We start from the raw sequence: 22,390 nt of genomic DNA on the forward strand, positions 1-22,390 counted from the left end.
CTGCCTACTTGTGATCTCTGCCTGTCAAATAAATAAGTAAAATCTTTTTTTAAAATGTTCAATTCATCAGCATTAAGTTTATTCACATTGTTGTGCAAACATTACTACTATCCATTTCCAGAACTTTTTCATCATCCTAAACTGAAAATCTTTGCCCATTAAACAATAACTTCCCATTCTGCCTTCCCCCAGCCTCTGGTAATTACCTCTGTTCTGCTTTCTGTCTCTATGAATTTAATTAGTCTAGGTATTTCATGTAAGCAGAATCCTACCATATTTATCCTTTTGTGAAGTTACTGGTTTTTTAAATTACAGAAATAGTATGCATGTTATGGAAAATCTGATATAGTACCAAATAAATTCAGAGATGAAAATTACTCATAATTCTATTACCCAGGGAAAACCACTGACCCTTTGTTATTATATGTTCTTACACATTTTCTTAGCATATATAAAGTCAACAAAATCCTTTGCAGATATTTTTTAAAAGACCCATATAGTTGTTCACAAGGGTGTTGGGAAAAGGTGCAGTCTTTTTAGGAAGCAGTTTGGAAATACGTATCAGGAGTCATTACAGTGTTCTCTCTTGGGCCCAGTCATTCTCCTTGATAATGAGACTATACCCTGAAGAAATAATGTGAACCAAGTATTTCTGGTACAGAGTATATTCATGGGCCACGTGGGGTGACTCAGCGGTTAAGCATTCGACTCTTGATCTTAGCTCAGGGCTTGATCTCAGGGTCATGAGTTTGAGTCCTGCGTGGGGCTCCATGCTGGTGTGTAGCTAAATAAATAAGATATTTATTATCATATTTAAAAGCGAAATTGGAAAGGCATTAAAGAGTCAATGACACAGAACAGTGCACAGATAAATGTTTATTATGAAAAGCGCCACGCATACAGAAAAATAAAACAAATCAGACAATAATGAATACACTCAGCTACTTGTTGTTAATATTTTGCTTTTTCTCTAGGGGAAGGGCCATACCGATGACGTGATGCTTAAGGATGCATCCAAGTTCATCAGTTGCATTTGGTTCTGACTCTTTTCATCTAGGAGCTGGCACACTACAGCTTGCCACCTGGTTTTGTAAATAAAGTTTTATTCCACACCTACTCATTTATGTATTATCTGTGACAGCTTTTGTAGAGTTTTTACAACTCTTTAACAGCAGACTTAAAGAGTTTAAACAGGGACCATATGGCACATAAAGCCAAAAAAAATTTACTGTCAATTACTTTACAGAGAACATTTTCCAACTCCCAATCTAGAACAATTTACCACTTTTTTTTTCTTTTCTTTTTTTTTTTAAAGTCTGGGCCAGTTAAATTGTAGAATGTCCTGTATTCTGGATTCTTGTGATTGTTTCTTCAGTTGGTGCTTGTATAATTGTATTGTTTAATTTTTATTATTTAGATTTGTTTCCTTAGTGGTATTTTTATTTATTTTTTTGTCAATAGGGTTTTTTGTTTGTTTGTTTGTTTGTATTTTTGGTGCGTTTTTTTGTTTGTTTGTTTAATCATACATAGCAGGGTACCTGACTGGCTCAGTTGGAAGAGCCTGTGACTCTTCATCTTGTGAATTTGAGCCACGTTGGAGGTAGATATCCTCTGTGTAGAGGTGACATCCATCCATCCATACATAAGAAATGACATGAAATCTTTTTTTTTTTTAAGATTTTATTTATTTATTTGACAGACAGATCACAAGTAGGCAGAGAGAGAGGGGGAAGCAGGCTCTAGAGAGCCCGATGCGGGGCTCAATCCCACGACCCTGGGATCATGACCTGAGCCGAAGGCAGAGGCTTTAACTCACTGAGCCACCCAGGCGCCCCAACATGAAATCTTTTTTAAAAAACTTATATACAGAGGCGCCTGAGTGGCTCAGTTAAGCGTCTGCCTTTGGCTCAGGTAATTATCCCAAGATCCTGGATTCAAGTCTTGCGCCAGGCTTCCTGCTCAATGAGGAGCCTGCTCCTCTCTCTCCCTCTCTCAAATAAATGTTCTGTGAGTTGTATGTGTGTGGGGGGAGGGTTGTTTTGTTTTGTTTTGTTTTGCTTTTAAAGATTTTATTTGGGGCACCTAGGTGGCTTAGTGGTTTAAAGCCTCTGCTTTCAGCTCAGGTCATTGTCCCAGGGTCCTGGGATCGAGCCCCGCATCGGGCTCTCTGCTCAGTGGGGAGCCTGCTTCCTCCTCTCTCTCTCTGCCTGCCTCTCCATCTACTTGAGATCTCTGTCAAATAAATAAATAAGATCTTTAAAAAAAAAAAAAAGGTTTTATTTATTTAAGAGAATGAGTAGAATGGAGAGGCAGAGGGAGAAGCAGGCTCCCTGCGGAGCAAAGAGCCCAATTTGGTACTCGATCCCCAGACCCTGGGATCATGACCTGAGCCAAAGGCAGACAGTTAACCAACTGACCCACCCAGATGTCCCAGGGTTGTTTTTTTCAATTGGGTTATTTCTTTTGTTGAATTTTTAAGAATTTTTAAAAAAATTTTATTTATGTAAATTTTGTTAGTTAACATATAGTGCAATGTTAGTTTCTGGAGTAGAATTCAGTGATACGTCACTGACATATAACATGCAGTGCTCATTCCAGCTGCCCTCTTTATTTATTTATTTATTTTTTAAAGATTTTATTTTATTTATTTGACAGAGAGATGAGAAGCAGGCAGAGGGAGGGGGAAGCAGACTCCCCGCTGAGCAGAGAGCCCGATGTGGGGCTCGATCCCAGGACCCTGAAATCATGACCCAAGCCAAAGGCAGAGGCTTAACCCACTGAGCCACCCAGGCGCCCCCCCAGCTGCCCTCTTTAATACCCATCACCCATCTAGCTCATCCCCCACTCGTCTCCCTCCGTTTGTTCTCTATCATTAAGAGTCACATACGGTGGGTGGGCGCCTGGGTAACTCAGATGGTTGGCCTTCTGCCACAGCTCAGGTCACGATCCCAGGGTCCTGGGATCGAGCCCCACGTCAGGCTCCCAGCTCAGCGGTGGCAGCAAGGGGGTCTGCTTCTCCCTCTCCCCTTGCTTGTGCTCTCTTGGTCTCTCTCTTTCTCTCTCTCCCTCAAGTGAATAAATAAAAACTCTTAAAAAAAAAAAAGTCACTTATGGCTTGTTTCCTTCTCTGTTTTTTTTTTTCCTTTTCCCCCTTCCCATATGTTCATCTGTTTTCTTTCTTAAATTCTACATATAAATGAGGTCATATGGTATTTGTCTTTCTCTGGCTGACTTATTTCACTTAGCAGAATACATTCTAGCTCCGTCCACGTCATTGCGTATGGAAGAATGCGTTCTTTTTGATGGCCAAATAATATTCCTGTGTTTATATGTGTGTGTGTTTGTGTTTGTGTGTGTGCACACACACACCCCACATCCTCTTTACCCATCATCAGTTGATGGACTCTTGGCCTCTCTCCATAGTTTGACATTGTCGATAATGCTGTTACACGCATCGGAGTGCATGTCCCCCTTCGAATCTATATTCTTGTGTCCTTTGGGGAAATACCTAGTAGTGCAGTTGCTAGATCATAGGTCATTTCTATTTTCAAGTTTTGAGGAACCTCTAAACTCTTCTCCAGAGTGGCTGCACCAGTTTGCATTCCCACCAACAGGGCAAGAGGGTTCCCCTTTCTTCACATCCTCACCAACACCTGTTGTTGCTTCTGTTAATTTTACCCGTTCTGACAGTTGTGAGGTGGTATCTCATCATGGTTTTGATTTGTATTTCCCTACTGATAAGTGATGTGGAGCATCTTTTCATGTGTCCAATAGCCATCTGGATGTCTTTGGAAGAGTGTCTCTTCATGTCTTCTGCCCATTTCTTAAGTGGATTCTTTGTTTTTTTGGGTGTTGAGTTTGGTTACGTTCTTTATAGATTTTGGATACTAACCCTTTACCATATGTGTCATTTGCAAATCCCTCCTCCCATTCCCTAGGTTGCCTTTTAGTTTTGTTGTTCCCTTTGCTGCGCAGAAACTTTATCTCGATGGAGTCCCAAGTTTTGCTGTGGTTTATGCCTATGTTCTCCTCTAGGATTTTGATGGCCCTTCATCCATTTTGAACTTATTTTTGTGTATGGTGTTAGAAAGTGGTCCGGGGCGTCTGGGTGGCTCAGCCCATTAAGTGTCTGCCTTTGGCTCAGGTCATGATCCCGGGGTCCTCGGATCCAGCCTCACATCAGGCTCCCTGGTCTGCTTCTCCCTCTCCCTCTGCTCCTCCCACCCTTGCTTGTGTTCACTCTGTCTCAGGATGTCTCTCAAATAAATAAAATCTTTAAAAGAAAGAAAGAAAGTGGTCCAGTTTCATTCTTCTGCCTGTTGCTGTCCGGTTTTCCCAACACCATTTGCTTAAGAGACTGTCTTTTCTCCATTTGATATCCTTTCCTGCTTTGTCAAAGATTGGTTGACCATATAGTTGTCGGTTGTTTTTGTTTTTAAAGTTCCACGAATTCAGGGGCTCCTGGGTGGTTCAGTTGTTAGGCGTTTGCCTTCTGCTCAGGTCATGATCCGGGATCCTGGGATGGAGCCCTGCATCAGGCTCCCTGCTCAGCAAGGAAGTCTGTTTCTCCCTCTCCCTGTTCCTCTGCTCGTGTGCTATCTCGTCCCTCTTGCTCACTCTCCCCCTCTCTCAAATAAATAAATAAAATCTTTTAAAAAGTTCTGTGAATTCTGAGTACCTGGCTGGCTCCATCGGTAGAGCACACAGTTCTTGACCTCAGGGTTGTAAGTTCAAGCCCCACTTTGGGTGTAGAGATCACTTTAAAAAAAAAAAAAAGGAAGGAAGGAAGATATATATAGATAGATATAGAGATATCTAGATAGATAGATACTCATTCTTGGGGTGCCTGGGTGGCTCAGTCAGTTAAGTATCCGATTCTCGATTTCAGCTTGTGGCATGATCTCAGGGTTGTGAGATCAAGTGCCTCGGGCTCTGTGCTGGGCTTCGAGCCTGCTTAAGTTTCTCGTTCTCTCTCTCCCTCTCCCTCCCTAAGAAAAAAAAGAAAGAAAAGTTTCCTTACCCTAGAAATTCCCTTGTAGTGGGGCACCTGTATAGCTCAGTCGTTAAGCTTCTGCCTTCAGCTCAGGTCGTGATCCCAGGGTCCTGGGATCGAGCCGCGCATCAGGCTCCCTGCTAAGCAGGGAGCCTGCTTTTCTGTCTCCCATTCCTCTGCTTGTGTTCCCTCTCTCTCTGTGTCTCTCTCTGTGTCTCTCTGTCAAATACATAAAAATCTTTAAAAAAAAAAATTTCCCTTGTAGTGTGTTGGTAACAAGGCAGCTGATCTGTTCTCTATCCCTGTAGTTCTCCCTTATCCAATACTGTAACATAAAATGCAATCATTCAGCATGTGTAACTTTTTGAGTCTGGCTTCTTTCACTTAGCTTAATTCACTTGAAGTTCATCCGTGTTGTATGAATGGATCGCTCATTTCTTCTTACTGCTGAGTAGTCGTCCACTATATGGATATACCAGTTTGTTCACCAGATGAAGGGCATTTGGGTTGTTCCCAGTTTGGGGCAATTAGAGACTAAAGCCACTATAAACATTCACGTGTTCTTGTGTGAGCATAAGATTTTATTTCTCTTGGGTGTGTAGAACTAAGAGTGGAATTGATGATTCATATGGTAATTCCATGTTGAATGTTTTGAGAAACTGCCAGACTGTCTTCCACTTTACCAGTCCGCCAGCACTTTGTGAGGCTTCCAGTCTCTCCACATCCTTACCAGCAAGTATTATTGTCTGTTAATTTAACCTTAGTAATAAATTGTATTCCACTGTTGTTTCGATTTGCATTCTTTTTTTTTTTTTAAGATTTTATTTATTTATTTGACAGAGATCACAAGTAGGCAGAGAGGCAGGCAGAAAGAGAGGAGAAAGCAGGCTCCCTGCTGAGCAGAGGGCCCGATGCAGGACTTGATCCCAGGACCCTGGGATTAGGATCTGAGCCAAAGGCAGAGGCTTTAACCCACTGAGACACCCAGCCGCCCCTGATTTGCATTCTTTTAATAACTAATGATGTGTAGAGCCTCTCTTCATGTGCTTACCGGCCGTTTATATATGTTCTTCAGCAAAATGTCTATTTAGATCATTTGTCCATTTTTAATTGGTTTATCTTTTTATTGTTAATCATAAGACTTCTCTGTAGAGGAGCGCCTGGGTGGCTCAGTCAGTTAGGCATCTGCCTTTGGCTTGGGTCATGATTGCAGGGTCCTGGGGTAAGCCGCCCCATTGGGCTTCCTGCTGCGCAGGGAGTCAGCTTCTCCCTCTGCTCCTCCTTCCTGCTCATGCTTGCTGTCGCTCTTGCTTTATGTCTTTCTCAAATAAATAATCTTTTTTTTTTTTTTTGGACAGAGATATCCTAAGTAGGTAGAGAGGGAGAGAGAGGAGGAAGCAGGCTTCCTGCCAAGCAGAAAGGCCAATGCAGGACTTGATCCAGGACCCTGAGATCATGACCCCAGCCAAAGGCAGAGGCTTAACCCACTGAGCCAGCCAGGTGCCCAGAGGATCCCTTAAATAAATAATCTTAAAAAAAAAAAAAAAAAAAAGTTCTCTGTAGGGTCTGAATACAAGTTGTTCATCAGATATATGATTTGTAAAATTTTTCTCCTATTCCATGATTTGTGTTTTCACTCTCTTTGATGTAAAAAGTATCCTTCGAAGCACAGATTTTTAAATTTTTTTTTTAAGATTTTATTTATCTGTCAGAGAAAGAGTACACACAAGCAGGCAGAGAGGCAGGCAGAGGCGGCGAGAGAAGCAGGCTCCCCGCTGAGCAAGGAGCCCGATGCGGGACTCGATCCCAGGACCCCGGGACCACGACCCGAGCCGAAGGCAGCGGCTCAACCAACCAAGCCACCCGGGTGTCCCTCAGGTTTTTAATTTTTATGAACTGTAGTGTATCTGGAGTTGTTTCGTTTTGTTTTGTTTTTTCACATGTGCCTTTCCTAATACAGTATTTAGGAAACCATTGCCTAATCCTAGGCCATGAAGACATATTGCTTAATTTGTAGTTTTAGCTATTACATTTAGGTCCCATAAGTCTTTTTTTTTTTTAAGATTTTATTTATTTATTTGACAGAGATTACAAGGATTACAAGTAGGCAGAGAGGCAGGCAGAGAGAGAGAGAGGAGGAAGTAGGCTCCCCGCTGTGCAGAGTGCCAGGTGCCCCACCGTAAGTCATTTTTGAGTCAGCTTTTGTGCATGATGTGAGGTAGGGGTTCAGCTTAATTCTTTTGCATGTGGAGACCCAATTGTCCAGTACTGTTTGTTAAAGACTTTCTTCATGGTCTTTTCACCCTTGTCAAAAATCAGTTGACCAGGGGCGCCTGGGTGGCTCAGTGGCTTAAAGCCTCTGCCTTCGGCTCGGGTCATGATCCCGGGGTCCTGGGATCGAGCCCCGCATCGGGCTCTCTGCTTGGCGGGGAGCCTGCTCCCCCTCCTCTCTCTGCCTGCCTCTCTGCCTGCTTGTGATCTCTGTCTGTCAAATAAATGAATAAAATCTTTAAAAAAAAATATCAGTTGACCATATATGTAATTCTTGTTCTGGATTCTCAAATTTCTATTTCACTGATATATATGTCTTTCCATATAGATAAAAGTACCACAGTGTTGGGTGCCTGGGTGGCTCAGTGGGTTAGGCCTCTGCCTTCGGCTCAGGTCATGATCTCGGGGTCTTGGGATTAAGTCTCGCATCGGGCTCTCTGCTTGGCAGGGAGCCTGCTTCCTCCTCTCTCTCTCTACCTGCCTCTCTGCCTACTTGTGATCTCTCTCTCTCTCTCTCTCTGTCAAATAAATAAATAAATCTTAAAAAAAAAAAAGTACCACAGTGTCTTGATTGCTGTTGATTTGTAGTAGTAGCAGTAGTAGTAGTAATAAGTTGTAAAATTGGGACATGTGAGTTCTTCAGCTTTGTTCTTTCTCAAGACTCTTTTGACTAGTCTGGGTCTCTTGCATTCCAAATGAATTTTTAGGATGTAGAAATTTGCATTTCTACAAATAAGGCAGCAAGAATTTTGGTTGGGATTGTGCCAAATATATAGATTAAATTTGGGGAGTATTGCCACCTTAACAGTGTTAAGTGTACTGATCCATGAACATGGGATATCTTTCCATTTATTTATATCTTTTGTTTTTTTCAACAATGTTTTGTAGTCTACAGGATATTAGTTTTACATAACTATTGTTAAATTATTCCTAAATATTTTGTTCTTTTGGGTAGTATTGTAAATGGAGGTGTTAATTTCATTTTCTGAATGTTCATTTCTAATGTATAGAAATACAATTAAATTTTTTTATATTAATCTTTTCTCTTGCAGCCTTGCTGAATAAATTTAATAGAACCATTTTTCTGTGGACTCCTTAGTATTTTCTATATGCTACATCGTGTTATCTGTGAATATGTATTTTCTTCCTTTCCAGTCTGGCAGTCTTGTTTATTTTTCCTTGATTGCTTTGGCTGGAACCCCTAGTACGATGTCAGACAGAAGTGGTGAGAGCAGACATCCTTGTCTTATTCCTGATCTTAGGAAGAAAGCTTTCAGTCTTTCACCATTAAGTACGATGTTAGCTGTGGATTTTTCATGGATGCCCTTTATCAGGTTGAAGGAATTTCCCTCTATTCCAGTTTGTTGAGTGTTTTTATCATGAAGAGGTGCTGGATTTTGTCAAATGCTTTTTTTTCTCCTCCGTCCCTTCAGATGATCATGTGTTTATGGTCCCTTTATTTGTGTAACATGGCAATACTACATTGATTTTTCAGATAGTACACCAACTTTGCATTCCTGGTTGTAAATCCCACTTAGTTATGGTGTATAATCCTTTCTGTATGTTCCTGGTTAGGTTCTCTGGCATTTTGTTGAGATGATATGCTCTTTGAGAGAAAAAAAGCAGAATATTAAATTGTATAGTCTGATTGCGCAGAATATAGGAATATTTTTTAAAGGAAAAATATTTCCACATTTGATTATCTTTGAGTAGTGGGATTATGAGTGACCAGTTTTTCTTTGGTGTAGTTCTCTCTCTCTCTCTCTTTTTTTTTTAAGATTTTGTTTGTTTATTTGACAGAGACACAGCAAGAGAGGGAACACAAGCAGGGGGAGTGGGAGAGGGAGAAGCAGGCTTCCTGCTGAGCAGGGAGCCTGATGCGGGTCGATCCCAGGACCCTGAGCCAAAGGCAGAGGCTTAATAACTGAGCCACCCAGGCGCCCTTGGTATAGTTCTCTATTAGTTTTATGTTCTCTAAGGGAACTTGATAATCCAGAGGAAAAGTTACCTCTGTGGTTGCAGAGATGGCAATGCTGGTCCCACCAGGGTGTGAGGAGACGGGCAGCTTCACACGCAGGTGGTGGGAGTTGAAATAGTAAAGCTTTTCGGGAGGGGATTTTGGCACAATGTGTCAGGACCCCAGAATTCTATATTTAGGAATTTGTCATAAAGAATTATTGGACACTGGGCCACCTGGGGGGCTCAGGCAGCTAAGCGTCAGCCTTCGGCTCAGGTCGTGATCCCAGGGTGCTGGGATTGAACCCCACATCAGGTTCCCTGCTCAGTGGGGAGCCTGCTTCTCCGTCTCCCTCTGCCTGCAGCTCCACATGCTTATGCTCGTTTGCTCACTCTCTCTCTCTGTATCAAATAAATAAAATCTTTTTTTTTTTTTTTAGAATTATTGGACACCTTTGCCAAAGATGTATATTTGCAATGTTGAGCAGCTTAAATATTCATCAGTAGGGTACAGAGCAGTGTGAATAATGATTATTACTACTTGGGTTTTAAATTGTATATGTTTAGATATGTGCACTTTTAAAAATTAGGAAGGGTGTTTACCACATTGGGAAGATTGGAGGTGTCTTCCAGTGGTAGGATTCCTTAGGGAAGCTTTCCCTTTAATTTCTCTGTGTTCCACTTTGCTCATTTTAAAAATACCTTCTGTGTTCAGTGCTGGGAACTGGCAGAATTCACTTCCTCTGGGGAGGTGGTGGAAGTGGGTTGTCCTGCCCAGGAGCAGTGATTTGGAGGGGCAGATGACGGTATTAGCTAAGATTTGTCCTCTGGATGCCCCATCCCAGCCCACAAGGGTTGGTGTATCTGTGAGTAGCAGAGGCTTTGTGCCCCCATGCTTCATTACAGGCCCCAGATTTCCCATGCCTCCTGCATGTTAACACAGGCCTTCTCCCTGACAGTTGTCTGGGAATGGCAGATAGAAGCCCACTGCCCATTGCGGGTAAGAAGAGAATTGCGAGAATGTGACCGGGGCACTGAAACATCTGATATTTGTTGGACCTTATTTTTAGGAAGCACGGATATAGTCTGTCCTTTAACTTAAACAAAAAAATTGTAACTTAAACAAAAAACTGAAACAATCTGTGCCCGCCTTGCAAGGTTCAGGGGTCTTTCCCAGCTACCTCCTGGAGCAGATTTCGTTTTCATGCCTCGGTGCCAGCATTAGGATTGGTATCTGAACTGACTCCTCCTGCTAGGAGGTGTTTTCCATTCAGGCAAGCCCACTACCGACCTTTGTCAGATGTCCTCCCAGCCTTCCTGTTCCTCGGGGCTCCAGTTCATTTGTCTTCTCTTCTAGGTACTGCTTCTCTGAGATGGCCCCGGTGTGTGCAGTGGTTGGAGGAATCTTGGCCCAGGAAATTGTGAAGGTAAAGAGACCCTTTGGAGCCGAAGATCGTTGCTCCACCATGGCCTTGTCCGTGCGCCAACGGGGAGAACCCACGGCCGCCTCAGAGGGCTGCCTGGTTTCTCCGAGCCCAGTCATTCTCATTTCGTGCCCTGCCTTTTTCCTTTCTTCGCTTCTGCACGTTGTCCTCTTCTCTCTAGCCCATCCAGTTGAGCATCTGGCAGGTGATCTCTGCACGTCTACTCTGTGCTGAGCCCAGAGCTGGGCACGGTGTCCTTCAGGTCCTGCCTGCAGACTCTCCCCGGACTATAGTCGTGAGCTCCGTGGTGCTTATGGATGTGCCGTGTGTTCTGCTTCTCACAGCTCTGTGAAATGGATACTGTCATGATCACCATTTAAAGGTTGGGGGGACACTGAGGCCTGGAGATGGGCACCAAAACCTGTGCTCTTTACTCCTACTTCATGTGGTTTTTCTCTGTCTGTGACCGCGGCATCAGAGCTCCCTCCCGTTGATGCACACAGCCGGGGTGTGTGTTCAGAGGGGGCAGGCACCCAGTACCAGTGGGCATGTGTACTGTCCCAGGAGCCCCGCAAGGCTCCGGAGAGGGTGACCTCTGACCACACTGGTTTGGTGTCATCGTCCCTCTCAGAAGCGAAATATTTCACTTGGGCTCACATAACCAATAACGAGCACGGCCAGCCTTTTGAGTCTCTTCTGGAACATTTTGGTTGTCAGAATTATAGCATGTCCCCAGATACTTTCTTTGGGGCTTTGATATTTGCCCAAAGACACTCAGTCTGCCTTTCGTAGGTTCTCGACGGCTTCGCTAGATTTGCGATGATGGTTTGCCTTTTCTTTCATGGAGCAGAGTCGTGCCTAGTTAAGTGATTTTCCATGCTCCTTTATATGACGCGTTTGAGTTCACAGGGACCATTTGGAGATCCAGCTCTCGCTACTCTGTCTTGAAGTCAATAAATTTGCTCTGGAGACATTTGACTCAGTTTGATAGTCCTGCCTTCCTTAAGGCTCTTTTCTCTTTCTTTCTCTCTCTTTCTGTCTCTCCTGATCCTTTTCTCTGGACCAGATTCTCTCCCTAAATCCAGCTTTCTATGTCATAGGGAATAGGGACTAGAGCCCCAGGGAGACTCAGAGGGAGAAGGAGAGAGGGATGCGATGGCCACACCGGATTCCTTGCTCATGCCTTCTGCTTAGTTCAGACTGCTGTGAACATCCTGTGCCCAGTCTGAGGGGTCCACTGTGGCTGCTCAGGAGACTGTGGAGAAGGATTCTGAGGCCGCCTGTGGACAGACTCAGGAGGAAGGAGCGCCATGATGGGAGAGTCATAAGGGAACACACTCATTTTTGTAGCCTGCAGTGACAAAAACAGTAACAGCGCTTACTGAAATGCCTACTCTGTATTCTTCACAAGGGTACACTTGTCTTTTCCTCACAAGAGCCCTTTGAGGTAGGACTTCTGTGAGCACCCGCTACATAAAGGGAGAGCCAAGGTACAGAGAAGTGGCAGAGCCGGGATCCGAGGCCAGGCAGTCTGGTCTCTGGGCCTGTGCCCTTCGCTGCTCGGCCCTCGTGCTTGAGGCGCTGTCTGCATGGACCTGGACACTATCTTTGTGCCTTCAGCCCCACATCGTACCTCTCACCAAGAAGCTGCTCCCTGCGATTCTCATGTGGGATGGAGATTAAGGGTCAGGGCGGCTGGCCTTGACCCCATTGTTTGCGGTGGCTTCCCTGCGTCCCAGTCCTAACCTCTAATGCGGCCCCCTCCTTCCTGCCTGCTGGGGACAGCTGTTACCCGCATCTTGTTTCTGTTTATCCCAGACAGCCAGAGGACTCTGCATTCTTGGTTGCTGGGTGTGTTTGGAATCTCCCCCTACCCCCATCTTGCTTGGGAAGCACTTTACCTTTTGCCCCATGTTCACCCCCTGGCCTGATGTCTTGTCCCCGCCACCCCCGCCCCTTACTGAACACGACTCGGCCTTCAGCCAGCTGGCACCAGGGTCCCACAGTCTGAGGGCCGCAGGACCCTCCCCCTCTCCTGAGGACCATCTGACCATCCGTAACAAGTAAACTAGGGGACGGAGGGCAAACGTAACTCCCTTCCCTCCGAATCCTCTTTGTTTTCTTCCTTCCATCATTCCTGACACCACATACTCCATCCATATCCCCTGTCCTGTCATGCTTCCTTAGGTGTCAGTCCTCCTTTTGTCTCCCACTGTCCCCGCCAGGCCTCCCAGTCTGCAGTATAGCGCTGACGGTGGTGGCGGCGGCCCTACTGGCTTCCACTGTGTCATGTCCTGTAACTGGTCTAGGAGTTCTGACTGTGGGCTCTTGGGCCCTTCCACCTGGCTGGGTGCTTGGGGTCCTCAGATTGTGGTAAGGGACCCCTGGTTCCTGGTGGTCATGGCAGCTCGCACTTTTGGAGAATTGTCATGTCCCAGACGCATCACAAACTTGATCGCGTCTCATGTTCACCAAAAACTGTAGCAGGCACGTGCTGTTGATTTGCCTTTTTGCATGTGAGCCCAGAGAAGTGGGCCTCTGTCTTAACCGTGCCTCAGAAGCCTCAGTACCTGCTAGGATACCGGGCACAGAGTAGATGCTCTAGAAGTTTTCCATGGATGGATGGATGAATAACACTTGAAGGAGGTATAATTGCTCCCGTTTTACAGAGGAAGAAACAGGTTGAGATTGGCGCTCGATTCAAAGTGAGGTTCAGGGTGTTTGGAGTGCATTCCTAACCTTGTAGAAGCAGTCCTGCCCCGTGAATGACAGGCCTTTGAATCCTGCCCAGCGGCGCGCTTGGGCGACGTCCTCGTCTTTAAATGGCAGCCCTTTTTGAATTAAGAACCTCTTAGAAAACTCACTGACACCCATGAATCCTTTTTCCAGTACACACATGTACACACATGATTCAGCCCGTGATTTCAGGACGTCTAGCTCCACCTTTAAAGTGCCCTGTGCTGCTGTTAACCCCACAAGATAATCACCATTTCCAGGCTAAACAGCACCTCTAAGGTTCTCTGGATCCCAGCCCTGGCCTGTCATGCAGACGAAGGCAGGCAGCATGTCTCCTTCTGGAAGATCCGCGCCTGGCTCTTCCAGTGTGTCCCGAAGCTGATGGGGCGCCGCCGTCCTCGGTCGGACAGCCATGCGCAACTACTCCGGCCGCTCGCACGGCGCTGCTCCAGGTGGGGCGTCGTTTCACATGGCTGAGGAGCGGCATCTCTCTTAATGCCGAGGACAGTACATGTGCTGTTTTCATTTTACGCGGGGAAAATGAGGTTCAGAGAGGCTAAACGATGTGTCCAGAGACACGAGTGATCGGGGACAGCGCAGAGAGACGTGGCAGTCACGGTCGTGGCTTAGACGTAGCCAGTGACCCACTGGGGAGCAAAATCAGCCTCTGTTGAAGACTGCTGCCAAGTTCTAGAAGATTTGGTTTTTGAGGGCTTTTTCTTTTTTCTTGTTCTTTTTTTTTGAAAGCATCTGAGCTGAACCCTTGTCTTGTTTTTCTTCCCAGGCCCTGTCTCAAAGGGACCCTCCTCACAACAACTTCTTCTTTTTTGATGGCATGAAGGGCAGTGGGATTGTGGAGTGCCTCGGCCCCAAGTGAACCCAAGACTTGGCCACCCTGGAGATACTGACCTGCAGCCTGACCGCACGTGTGCCCTGTCCCCTCCCCCCGATGAAGGCTGCTCCAGGCGGGGGGAACGTGAGGCCACTGGACTAGTACAAACCATTTCCCGCGAGTAATGAGCTTGTACAGATGTGCGACTTCTGAGCACCGGCAGCTGCTCAGCAGGGGGCGTAGGAACCGGCGTCTCCACTCCCGCACCGTCGCTGGCTGCGTGCCGGCCGTCACCTGTACGCCCCCTCTGACGCATCCCCCTGTCCTGGGGCCACCACGGCATCGCCAGCCCTCCGAGCTTCTGCAGGAGACGCCTGCCGGGAACAGGCACGCCTTGTGGCTTGGGATCCTCTCGCCACCTCCTTGGACTTACTCCCTGCCTGATGTCATACAGCGAAGAGCATGACTCCAGGTGGGGAACGAGGCCGGGCCGGGTGAAGCACTAGCGGAGCCACAGTTCCACATGCTGACAGGTGCCCCAGAGGGGGAAAGACAGGGCAAGTGGAATGTGTTTCCTCCAGAGTTTGAGATCCTGAAAAACAACAGGTGGCATCTGGTGTGCTGTTCTTGAGTTTTAGTTCAGGATTAGTTGGGTTTCAGCCTGATTTTGGAAGAGAGGAAATGTTACCAGAGTTCCCTTGGGCATTAGGGCGAGACCTTGTAAAGTGGGTATTAGCGGGAAGACTTGTTTTAAAAAGGCAGATTCCAGGGTGTCACCTCCTGAGGATTCTGAGGTATTGGGGCCCCAGCTAGGACATAGGAGCCTGTCTTGCCATAGCCCCGTCCACCCCCCATCCCTGATGCAACTCAGATTGTCCTGGAGCCCGTTGCTTTCGAGGGCTGTGTCAGTCCTTCCTTTACCCCCCTGGATTGCAGCTGTTTGTGTGTTTTTTATATTTTCTACGTTTTCTTGGTTCTTTAAGAAGGAATGATAGAAATAAAGTTATTTGCTTTAGGATTTGTTTATTTATTTATTTTTCCACATTACAAGCGTCTTCCCGTGATGAGGGAGTGATCCTATCAGTAGTCTTTTCTAACCTAAAGAAAAATCACTGGATGCTTCAGTGTGACTCAGAGATTCCTCCCCTCCGTCACCATTCCTGCCACTGTTTTTCTGGGTAATGCAGCAAGAGTCAGGTGGCTCAAATTCTAGAGTGCGTAGAAGCGTCTCGTTCCAACTGTCTCGTGACTAATTCAGTTCAATAGTGGCTATTCTCGGTGACAAGAATTAAATTAATGGGGAAGAAGTAAAAGATGTGATATTGATGCTGCCTTCCATGGGGATCCCCTGTGCAGCAGGCCCTGTGCGCAGTCCAAGTGGGCAGGGGCTCCGTATGAAAGTTAAGTGACACTTCAGTCATGTGCCGCAAGTCCCATGGCTTGCAGGGGTCAAAGCTTTCACTGGTTCGGGATGGTGGGTTTGTCTTGAGTCGACAGCCTGCACGTGCTCCAGCTCCCACCATCATCCTGGGGTTTCTCTTTCTTGTAAAATTGTGTGAGCTGTGAGTCTGGCCAGTTCGAACAAACTCCCCTCCTTTCCTGTTTCAGTCCTGCTGCAGAAGAAAAGAAAAGAAAAAAATAGGTCTCCACAGGGAGGAGGCACTTAATTCCCTGACCCTCCCTCGGTCCCCTCTCCTCCTCCCTGGGTGAGGCTAGGACTGTGTTTCTGGAGGGGCCCCTTTCCTGACCCTGTCAGTGTCAACTCAGGGGCACCAAGGGCAGTGTCTTTAGCAATTCATGACTCTCACCCTTTCTTTGACAGATACTTTGCTGTGTGGGGCCTTGGTCACAAGGGGGAGCAGGTGGGTCTGGATGGATAAAAACAAAATTGTCATCATAGAATCTTCCCGGAAGCTTCTCAAACTTTTCCACCCCTGTACCTTTCATGGCAGAAATCGAGTCATCGGAAAAGACCCCTTGGAAATCTGGGGTGGGCGCTGGAAGCTGCCAGCCCCAGGCGAGAACGGTCTTTATTCTCATTTCTTCAAATTTCATATTCTCCCATGTTACACGTTCATATTATCGTAAAAATAGATTTCGCCGAGTCTCCAGGAAGAGCACAGTGATCGTCCGGTGGTTTCTCACACCTCCAGGAGATTCGTAGCTACTTGGGAAGGAGGATCTAATCTGTGAAGGTAACAAATATTTTCGGGATGCTCGAGTTTCCAGATGAGGGGGGCTGCCTTTGGGGCTGCCAGGTTTCTCCGCTCCGTACCCGACTTCTGTTGTCTGAGGGTGATATATAGTATCCAAACCCTTTTAAGTTGAAGCCTCAAAACATTTTAGTGGAATAGGTGCTACTCGAAAAAAAGAAAAAAGCAAAAAATAACATGCAAAGGTAGAACATGACAACGTTAAAAAGCTCTCAGTCCCATCAGAGCCCCATGTTCCTGTGGTTTCCCTTTACAGTGTAGGCGCTTGTCAGTTTCTTGCGTATGTTTTGGTAAATACAAACGTGTGTGTCTGTTGAGGTATATCCTGTTTGCCCTTTGTAGATGGAAAAATGGAGGCTTAGGTTGGAGTTGGCAAGTCAAAAGAGTTTAATAATAGCTAACACTTTTGCTCGCACGCCTGCCTGGCCCCTTTCAGAATGCCTGCACTTCAGCTAAATTGTTTGAACCCTCACAGCAGCCCCGTGGGGGCCAACGCTGCTGTCGTGCTCATACTGCAGAAGGGGGAGCAACCTCCCCCAACAAGGAAGGGGCAGAATGTGGGCTGATGGGGACGCTTCTCCACAAGACACTCAGGGGACATTTACTTAGTGGCACCCGTACTTGTCAGAGACTCGCGCTTTACCTTCCCAAGGTTCTGAGATCTAGTAGTCGCCACTGAAAACGTAACAGGCAGGACCAGGTGGCCCACGTGTGGACGGAGGGCCTCCAGCTGGATGCAGAAGGACAGGTAGATTCTGTTTTTAAGCTCATAGTAAAATGTTCAAGTAATACACACATATAGGGGTGAAAAGATCCCTCCCCGCTGCCTCATAGGGCCTGGCAGCTCAACATCGGCCACGTAGTGGGAGCAGCTGACTTCCTAGCTAAACTCAGGATTTTGGGGAGAAATGTGAGATGCTTTTTGGATATGTTAGCTGTATCCACTTTCATACATACCTCCCAGAGCTCACTCTTGGCAGCGTTTGACAGTGAATCTTTCCAGACTGTCAGGTTTAAGCCCAGACCATACGACTTGCTATGTGACCTTGGGCAAGTGACCTTTTTGTGCCTCCGTTGCCCCATGTGTGAAACGGGGTAATAGCAACGTGTTAACGTGGGGGTCGAATGAATACATTCTTTGAGGAGAAGGTGCTCCGTGTTAGCTGCTATTATGCATAACTTTCTCTGCAACTTGCCTTTTCTCACTGTGTCTTGGAGATCCTTGTCAGTGCATTGGGCATTGAATTCCAAAACCACAGATGAACCGTAAGCTGTTTGATCAGTCTGCTGTTGAGTGACATTGAGCTGGTTCCCTTTGCACACACTTGGGAAAGACTCCCCAAAGCCTGAGGCCATGGTTATGTACAGAGTGTATAAATGCACTTGATGTTGCTTCTTTCCAAAAGTCTGGCGTGGTAGCGTTTTTACATAAACTTTGTTGTTTGGATAGGTAATAGGTGTGCGTAGTGCAGAATTGAAAGGTTTACAAAGACACACAGGCATAGTTTTTAAGGAAGGAAGACGCAACATGAACAATGAAAAGTAAATCTCTCCCTTCCAGAAGCAACCATTGCAGAGTGGAATTACTGGAGGCAGCTGAGGAATGCCAGTCAAGTTGGGATTAGTTTGCTGGGGGGGTCACAGTTTACCAGTGGCAGAGGTTCGGCTCTGGACCTCATTTGCCAGGTGTTCTGAGCATCTGCTTTGCTAAGTCAGGGAACCACTCGGCATCTTGGTTCCAAGAGAGAAGGCCAGCAGAGATGACTTTACGTGTTTCCTTTCCCCCTGGAAGAACTGATCCTTCTTTTCTTTTATCAGAGTCCTGTGGACTTTGCAAATAAATTATGGCCGTCACTGACTTGGACTGTCCCTGGGTCTCTGGCTCTTTCCATCTACCCTGTGTAGCGGAGTAGGGTTCTCCACTTTCAACCCTAAAAAATAATAGGTTTAGGGACACCTGGGTGGCTCAGTGGGTTAAGCCTCTGCCTTCGGCTCAGGTCATGATCTCAGGGTCCTGGGATCAAGTCCCACATTGGGCTCTCTGCTCGGTGGGGAGCCAAAAAAAAAAAAAATAGGTCTAGGTCTGTCAAAATACAGAAGCTCTGTTTCTGGTGTGGTGGAGTAAGTTTCTAACAGACAACCACCCCCACCCCTCCGCAAATAAACTGTATATTCTAGACAAAATGCCAAAAACAAAAAAACCCCGAAACTACTGGAAGGCTCTGGAGAGTGCTCGAAAGCAGGTGGATTTGGGGGAGAGGGTGAGTTGAAAGTTGCAAGAAGAGCTCACCACAGGGTGAGTTTTCTGGTTTGTGTTCATTTCCGGTGTGTGCACCCCGAGGGCGGGCTGCAGTCCCGGCACAGCACCGGGCAGCCAAGGCTCGGGTAGAAAACCAGCTGTCTCCCTGGCCTGAAGAACCAGAGGACAGAGCCTAGAGGAACCACAGCAACTGGAAAGGAGAACGCCAGGGAGGGTCCCTTCCCCCAAGTGACCAAGTCTTTTGCTGACCACCAGGCTGTGGACCTGTGGGGCCGACTCCAAGCAGGGCTGAAGCGATCCAGATTTACACCGTTACCCCCTGCAGTAAGTTGAGTCTAGCAAATACAAATATCCCTACAGCAAGACCTTTCACATTTCTTTGGAGGAATATAACAGAATCCAGAACGTCTACAACATTAACATACATCTGGACACAAGGCAGAATTACCTAATACACATAGAATTAGGGAAACATGACTCATTCTCAAGGGAAGAGACAAGATGACCAAGAGAACCCAAGTGTTAAGGGGGCACCTGGCTGGCTTAGTGGGTGGAGCATGCGACTCCTGATCTCGGGGTCGTGAGTTCAAGCCCCATGTTAACAACAACAACAAAAAACCAAGTGCTGGAGTTAGCAGGCAAGGACTCTAAAGCAGTTATTACAACTGTGCTCATTGAGGTAAAAGTGTAATGTTGAAAAATAGGAAATCTCAGCAGAGAAATAGAAAAATGTTAAAGATCAAAATGGATGTTCTAACACTGAAAATACAGTATCTGTGATTCTAAAGATCCACTGGTAGACCTAATAGAATGGGGATGAGAGACTCCGTGTGCTGGAAATATATTAATGGGAATTCTCCAGTCTCAAAAAGAGACAAAGATTTTTCAAATAAAGTCTTGAAAGCAGCTGGCAGAAACAACATACTATAAGCAGGGCAACCGTGATTCAAGAAAATGACCCCAGAATTTTATAGCCAGTGAAAACAAGTATTTTCAGATAAAAGAAGACTAAGAGAACTTGTCACTGGCAGAAAGACACTATACAAAATGCTAATGGGAGTTCTTCAGGCGTTCGGGATATTATCCCAGGAGAAACTTGGAACTCAGGCTGCGTGAAGAAATGGTAACCGGAAAGATTGCTAAAGACTATCTAGCTGCTTCATTTCTTTAAAATGTATATGATTTTAAAGCAAAAGTTATGGGTCACCTGGGTGGCTCACTCAGTTAAGCGTCTGCCTTCAGCTCAAGTCATGATCTCAGGGTCCCGGAATCGAGTCCCGCATTGGGGGGGGGGATGTCTCTGCTCAGCAGGGAGCCTGCTTCTCCCTCTGCCTGTCACTTCCCCTGTTTGTGCTGTCTCTCTCTCTCTCATCTCTCTCTCAAATAAAATCTTTTAGAAAGGGGGGGGGGCAGCAATGTCCACAATAGCCAAACTATGGAAAGAACCTAGATGTCCATCAACAGATGAATGGATAAAGAAAATGTGGTATATATCTTAATATATACACATACATACACATACATATACATACATACATACAATGGAATACTATGCAGCCATCAAAAGAAACAAATCTTACCATTTGCGACGACGTGGATTTAACTAGAGGGTATTATGCTGAGAGAAATAAGTCAATTGGAGAAAGACAACTATCATATGATCTCCCTGATACGAGGAAGTGGAGATGCAACGTGGGGGGCTTGGTGGGTAGGAAAAGAATAAATGAAACAAGATGGGATCGGGAGGGAGACAAACCATAAGAGACTCTTAATGTCACAAAACAAACAGGGTTGCGGGGGCCAGGGGGGTTGGGAGAGGGTGGTGGGGTTATGGACATTAGGGAGGGTATGTGCTATGGTGAGTGCTATGAAGTGTGTAAACCTGGCGATTCACAGACCTGTACCCCTGGGGCTAATAATACATTATATGTTTATAAAAAATTTTTTTAATTATTAAAAAAAAAAGTGGGGGGCGCCTGGGTGGCTCAGTGGGTTAAGCCTCTGCCTTCGGCTCAGGTCATGGTCTCAGGGTCCTGGGATCGAGCCCTGCATCGGGCTCTCTGCTCAGCAGGGAGCCTGCTTCCCCCCTCTCTCTGCCTGCCTCTGCCTACTTGTGATCTCTAGCATATAAATAAATAAAATCTTAAAGAAAAAGTTATGGACGCCTGGGTGGCTCAGCCGGTTAAGCCGCTGCCTTCCGCTCGGGTCATGATCCCAGAGTCCTGGGATCGAGTCCCACATCGGGCTCCTTGTTCAGCGGGGAGCCTGCTGCTCTCTCTGCCTCTGCCTGCCACTCTGCCTGCTTGTGCTCGCTCACTCTCTCTGACAAATAAATAAATAAAATCTTTAAAAAAAAAAAAGTTATGCCATTGCCATGAGGGGTTTGTGAGTGGAGATGTAAGCCGTGTGACAACGACAGCACAAAACAGTGGGAGGAGTGGCAAGGACGCGTGGCCTGAGTGGTGGCGGATTCCGCTGGAAGTGAAATGACACCATCCGGACTCCAGACAGACCAAGAAAGGGTGCACCTGCGGGCGTCGTCCCTAGAGCAGTACTAGAGACTGAACTACTGAGAGCGAAATCTCAAAAAGAACTGGAAACTAGTATTCAAATAATCCAAGAGAAGGCAGGAGAGCGGAAACCGGAACGAAAAGGGAAAACAAATAATAAAATCGATAGACCTGATTCCGCCATATCAGTGATTCCACGAACTGTTCCTGGAAAGGGGAAGCCCTGGGTTGCCCACGTGGGAAGCATTCTCTTCCAGGGAGCAGCCAGACAGACGGCTGGGTGTGAACGCCCCTACCCTTGGCCTCTGTGCACAGCGTTTAAGTCCCGACTGAAAATACAGAGAATAATATAATAACACCCAGGTACCTGCCACCATTTTGCCACCTGAGTTTTTTTGTTGTTGTTGTTTTGTTGTTGTTGTTGTTGTTTTCTCACTGTTACTTGTTATTTATGGGTAGAGTTCTAGTTCATTCCGGACACCCCCTGCCGATTATTCTGTTGCATGCCTAGAGCAGACTTGAGACCCTTTCTACTGCTGCTGGAGACGTAGAGTTGTTTTCTTGAGTTGCCAGCCTTTGGACACTCGTGCCCATGCATTTCTAAGGGAGGGTACCCAGGAAGCCAGTTGCTGGCACAGATACTGCCCATCCCCTGCTTGACAAGCTTTTGCCGGATTCCTTTCCAAAGTAATCGTGCCCATTTGCCCCGATCCTTGAGAAGGGTCATAGCTTGAGGTGCTCTCTGTCCGTGAGGGCGGGGACGAGGTCAGCCTCATGGCTGACACGCGCCCCAGGACTCCTGGTGGTGCTTCTTTAGAAGTTCTAGGTCATTCATTCATTCCCCAAACATGAAGCTTCCGGGATGTTCTTTATCCAGTGGGGATAAAGTGAGGATAAAGCACCAGAGAAACCCACCCCCTGCCTTTGAGGCCCTGGCTGACTCCACTAGTGGTGCGTGGACTCTTGGCCTCAGGCTTGCGAGTTCGAAACCCACGTGGGGTGTGAAGATGACTTGAACTCTTAAACAAGACAAAACGAAGTTCCGCCTTCCTAGGGCTTTGCTTTTCCAGGGAGTTGTGTAGGGATGCATGGAGGCCGGGTGTATGCAGTGGTGCCTGTGCTCCTTGGCCTCCCTTTGGATACAGCTGGAGAGCCTGATGGGCTCTGTGGGTGGACTGCCTCTCCCACCTCCCAC

General features: G+C 46.4%; 1 protein-coding gene across 2 annotated transcripts in view; it reads left to right on the top strand.

The window, feature by feature from the left end:
• Window positions 1-15,229, top strand: part of SAE1 (SUMO1 activating enzyme subunit 1) — an 81,111-nt gene extending 65,882 nt beyond the window's left edge. For both annotated transcript variants that reach the window (XM_080829250.1, XM_080829251.1), the window contains 2 exons: window positions 10,578-10,647; window positions 14,165-15,229. In XM_080829250.1, the coding sequence (XP_080685376.1) occupies window positions 10,578-10,647; window positions 14,165-14,257 (163 nt within the window). In that variant the 3' untranslated portion in view covers window positions 14,258-15,229. The remainder of the gene's footprint in view (window positions 1-10,577; window positions 10,648-14,164) is intronic.
• Window positions 15,230-22,390: the final 7,161 nt, after the last annotated feature.

The sequence above is a fragment of the Martes martes genome (genome assembly GCF_963455335.1).
Source record: "Martes martes genome assembly, chromosome: 17".
Taxonomy (NCBI): Eukaryota; Metazoa; Chordata; class Mammalia; order Carnivora; family Mustelidae; genus Martes; species Martes martes.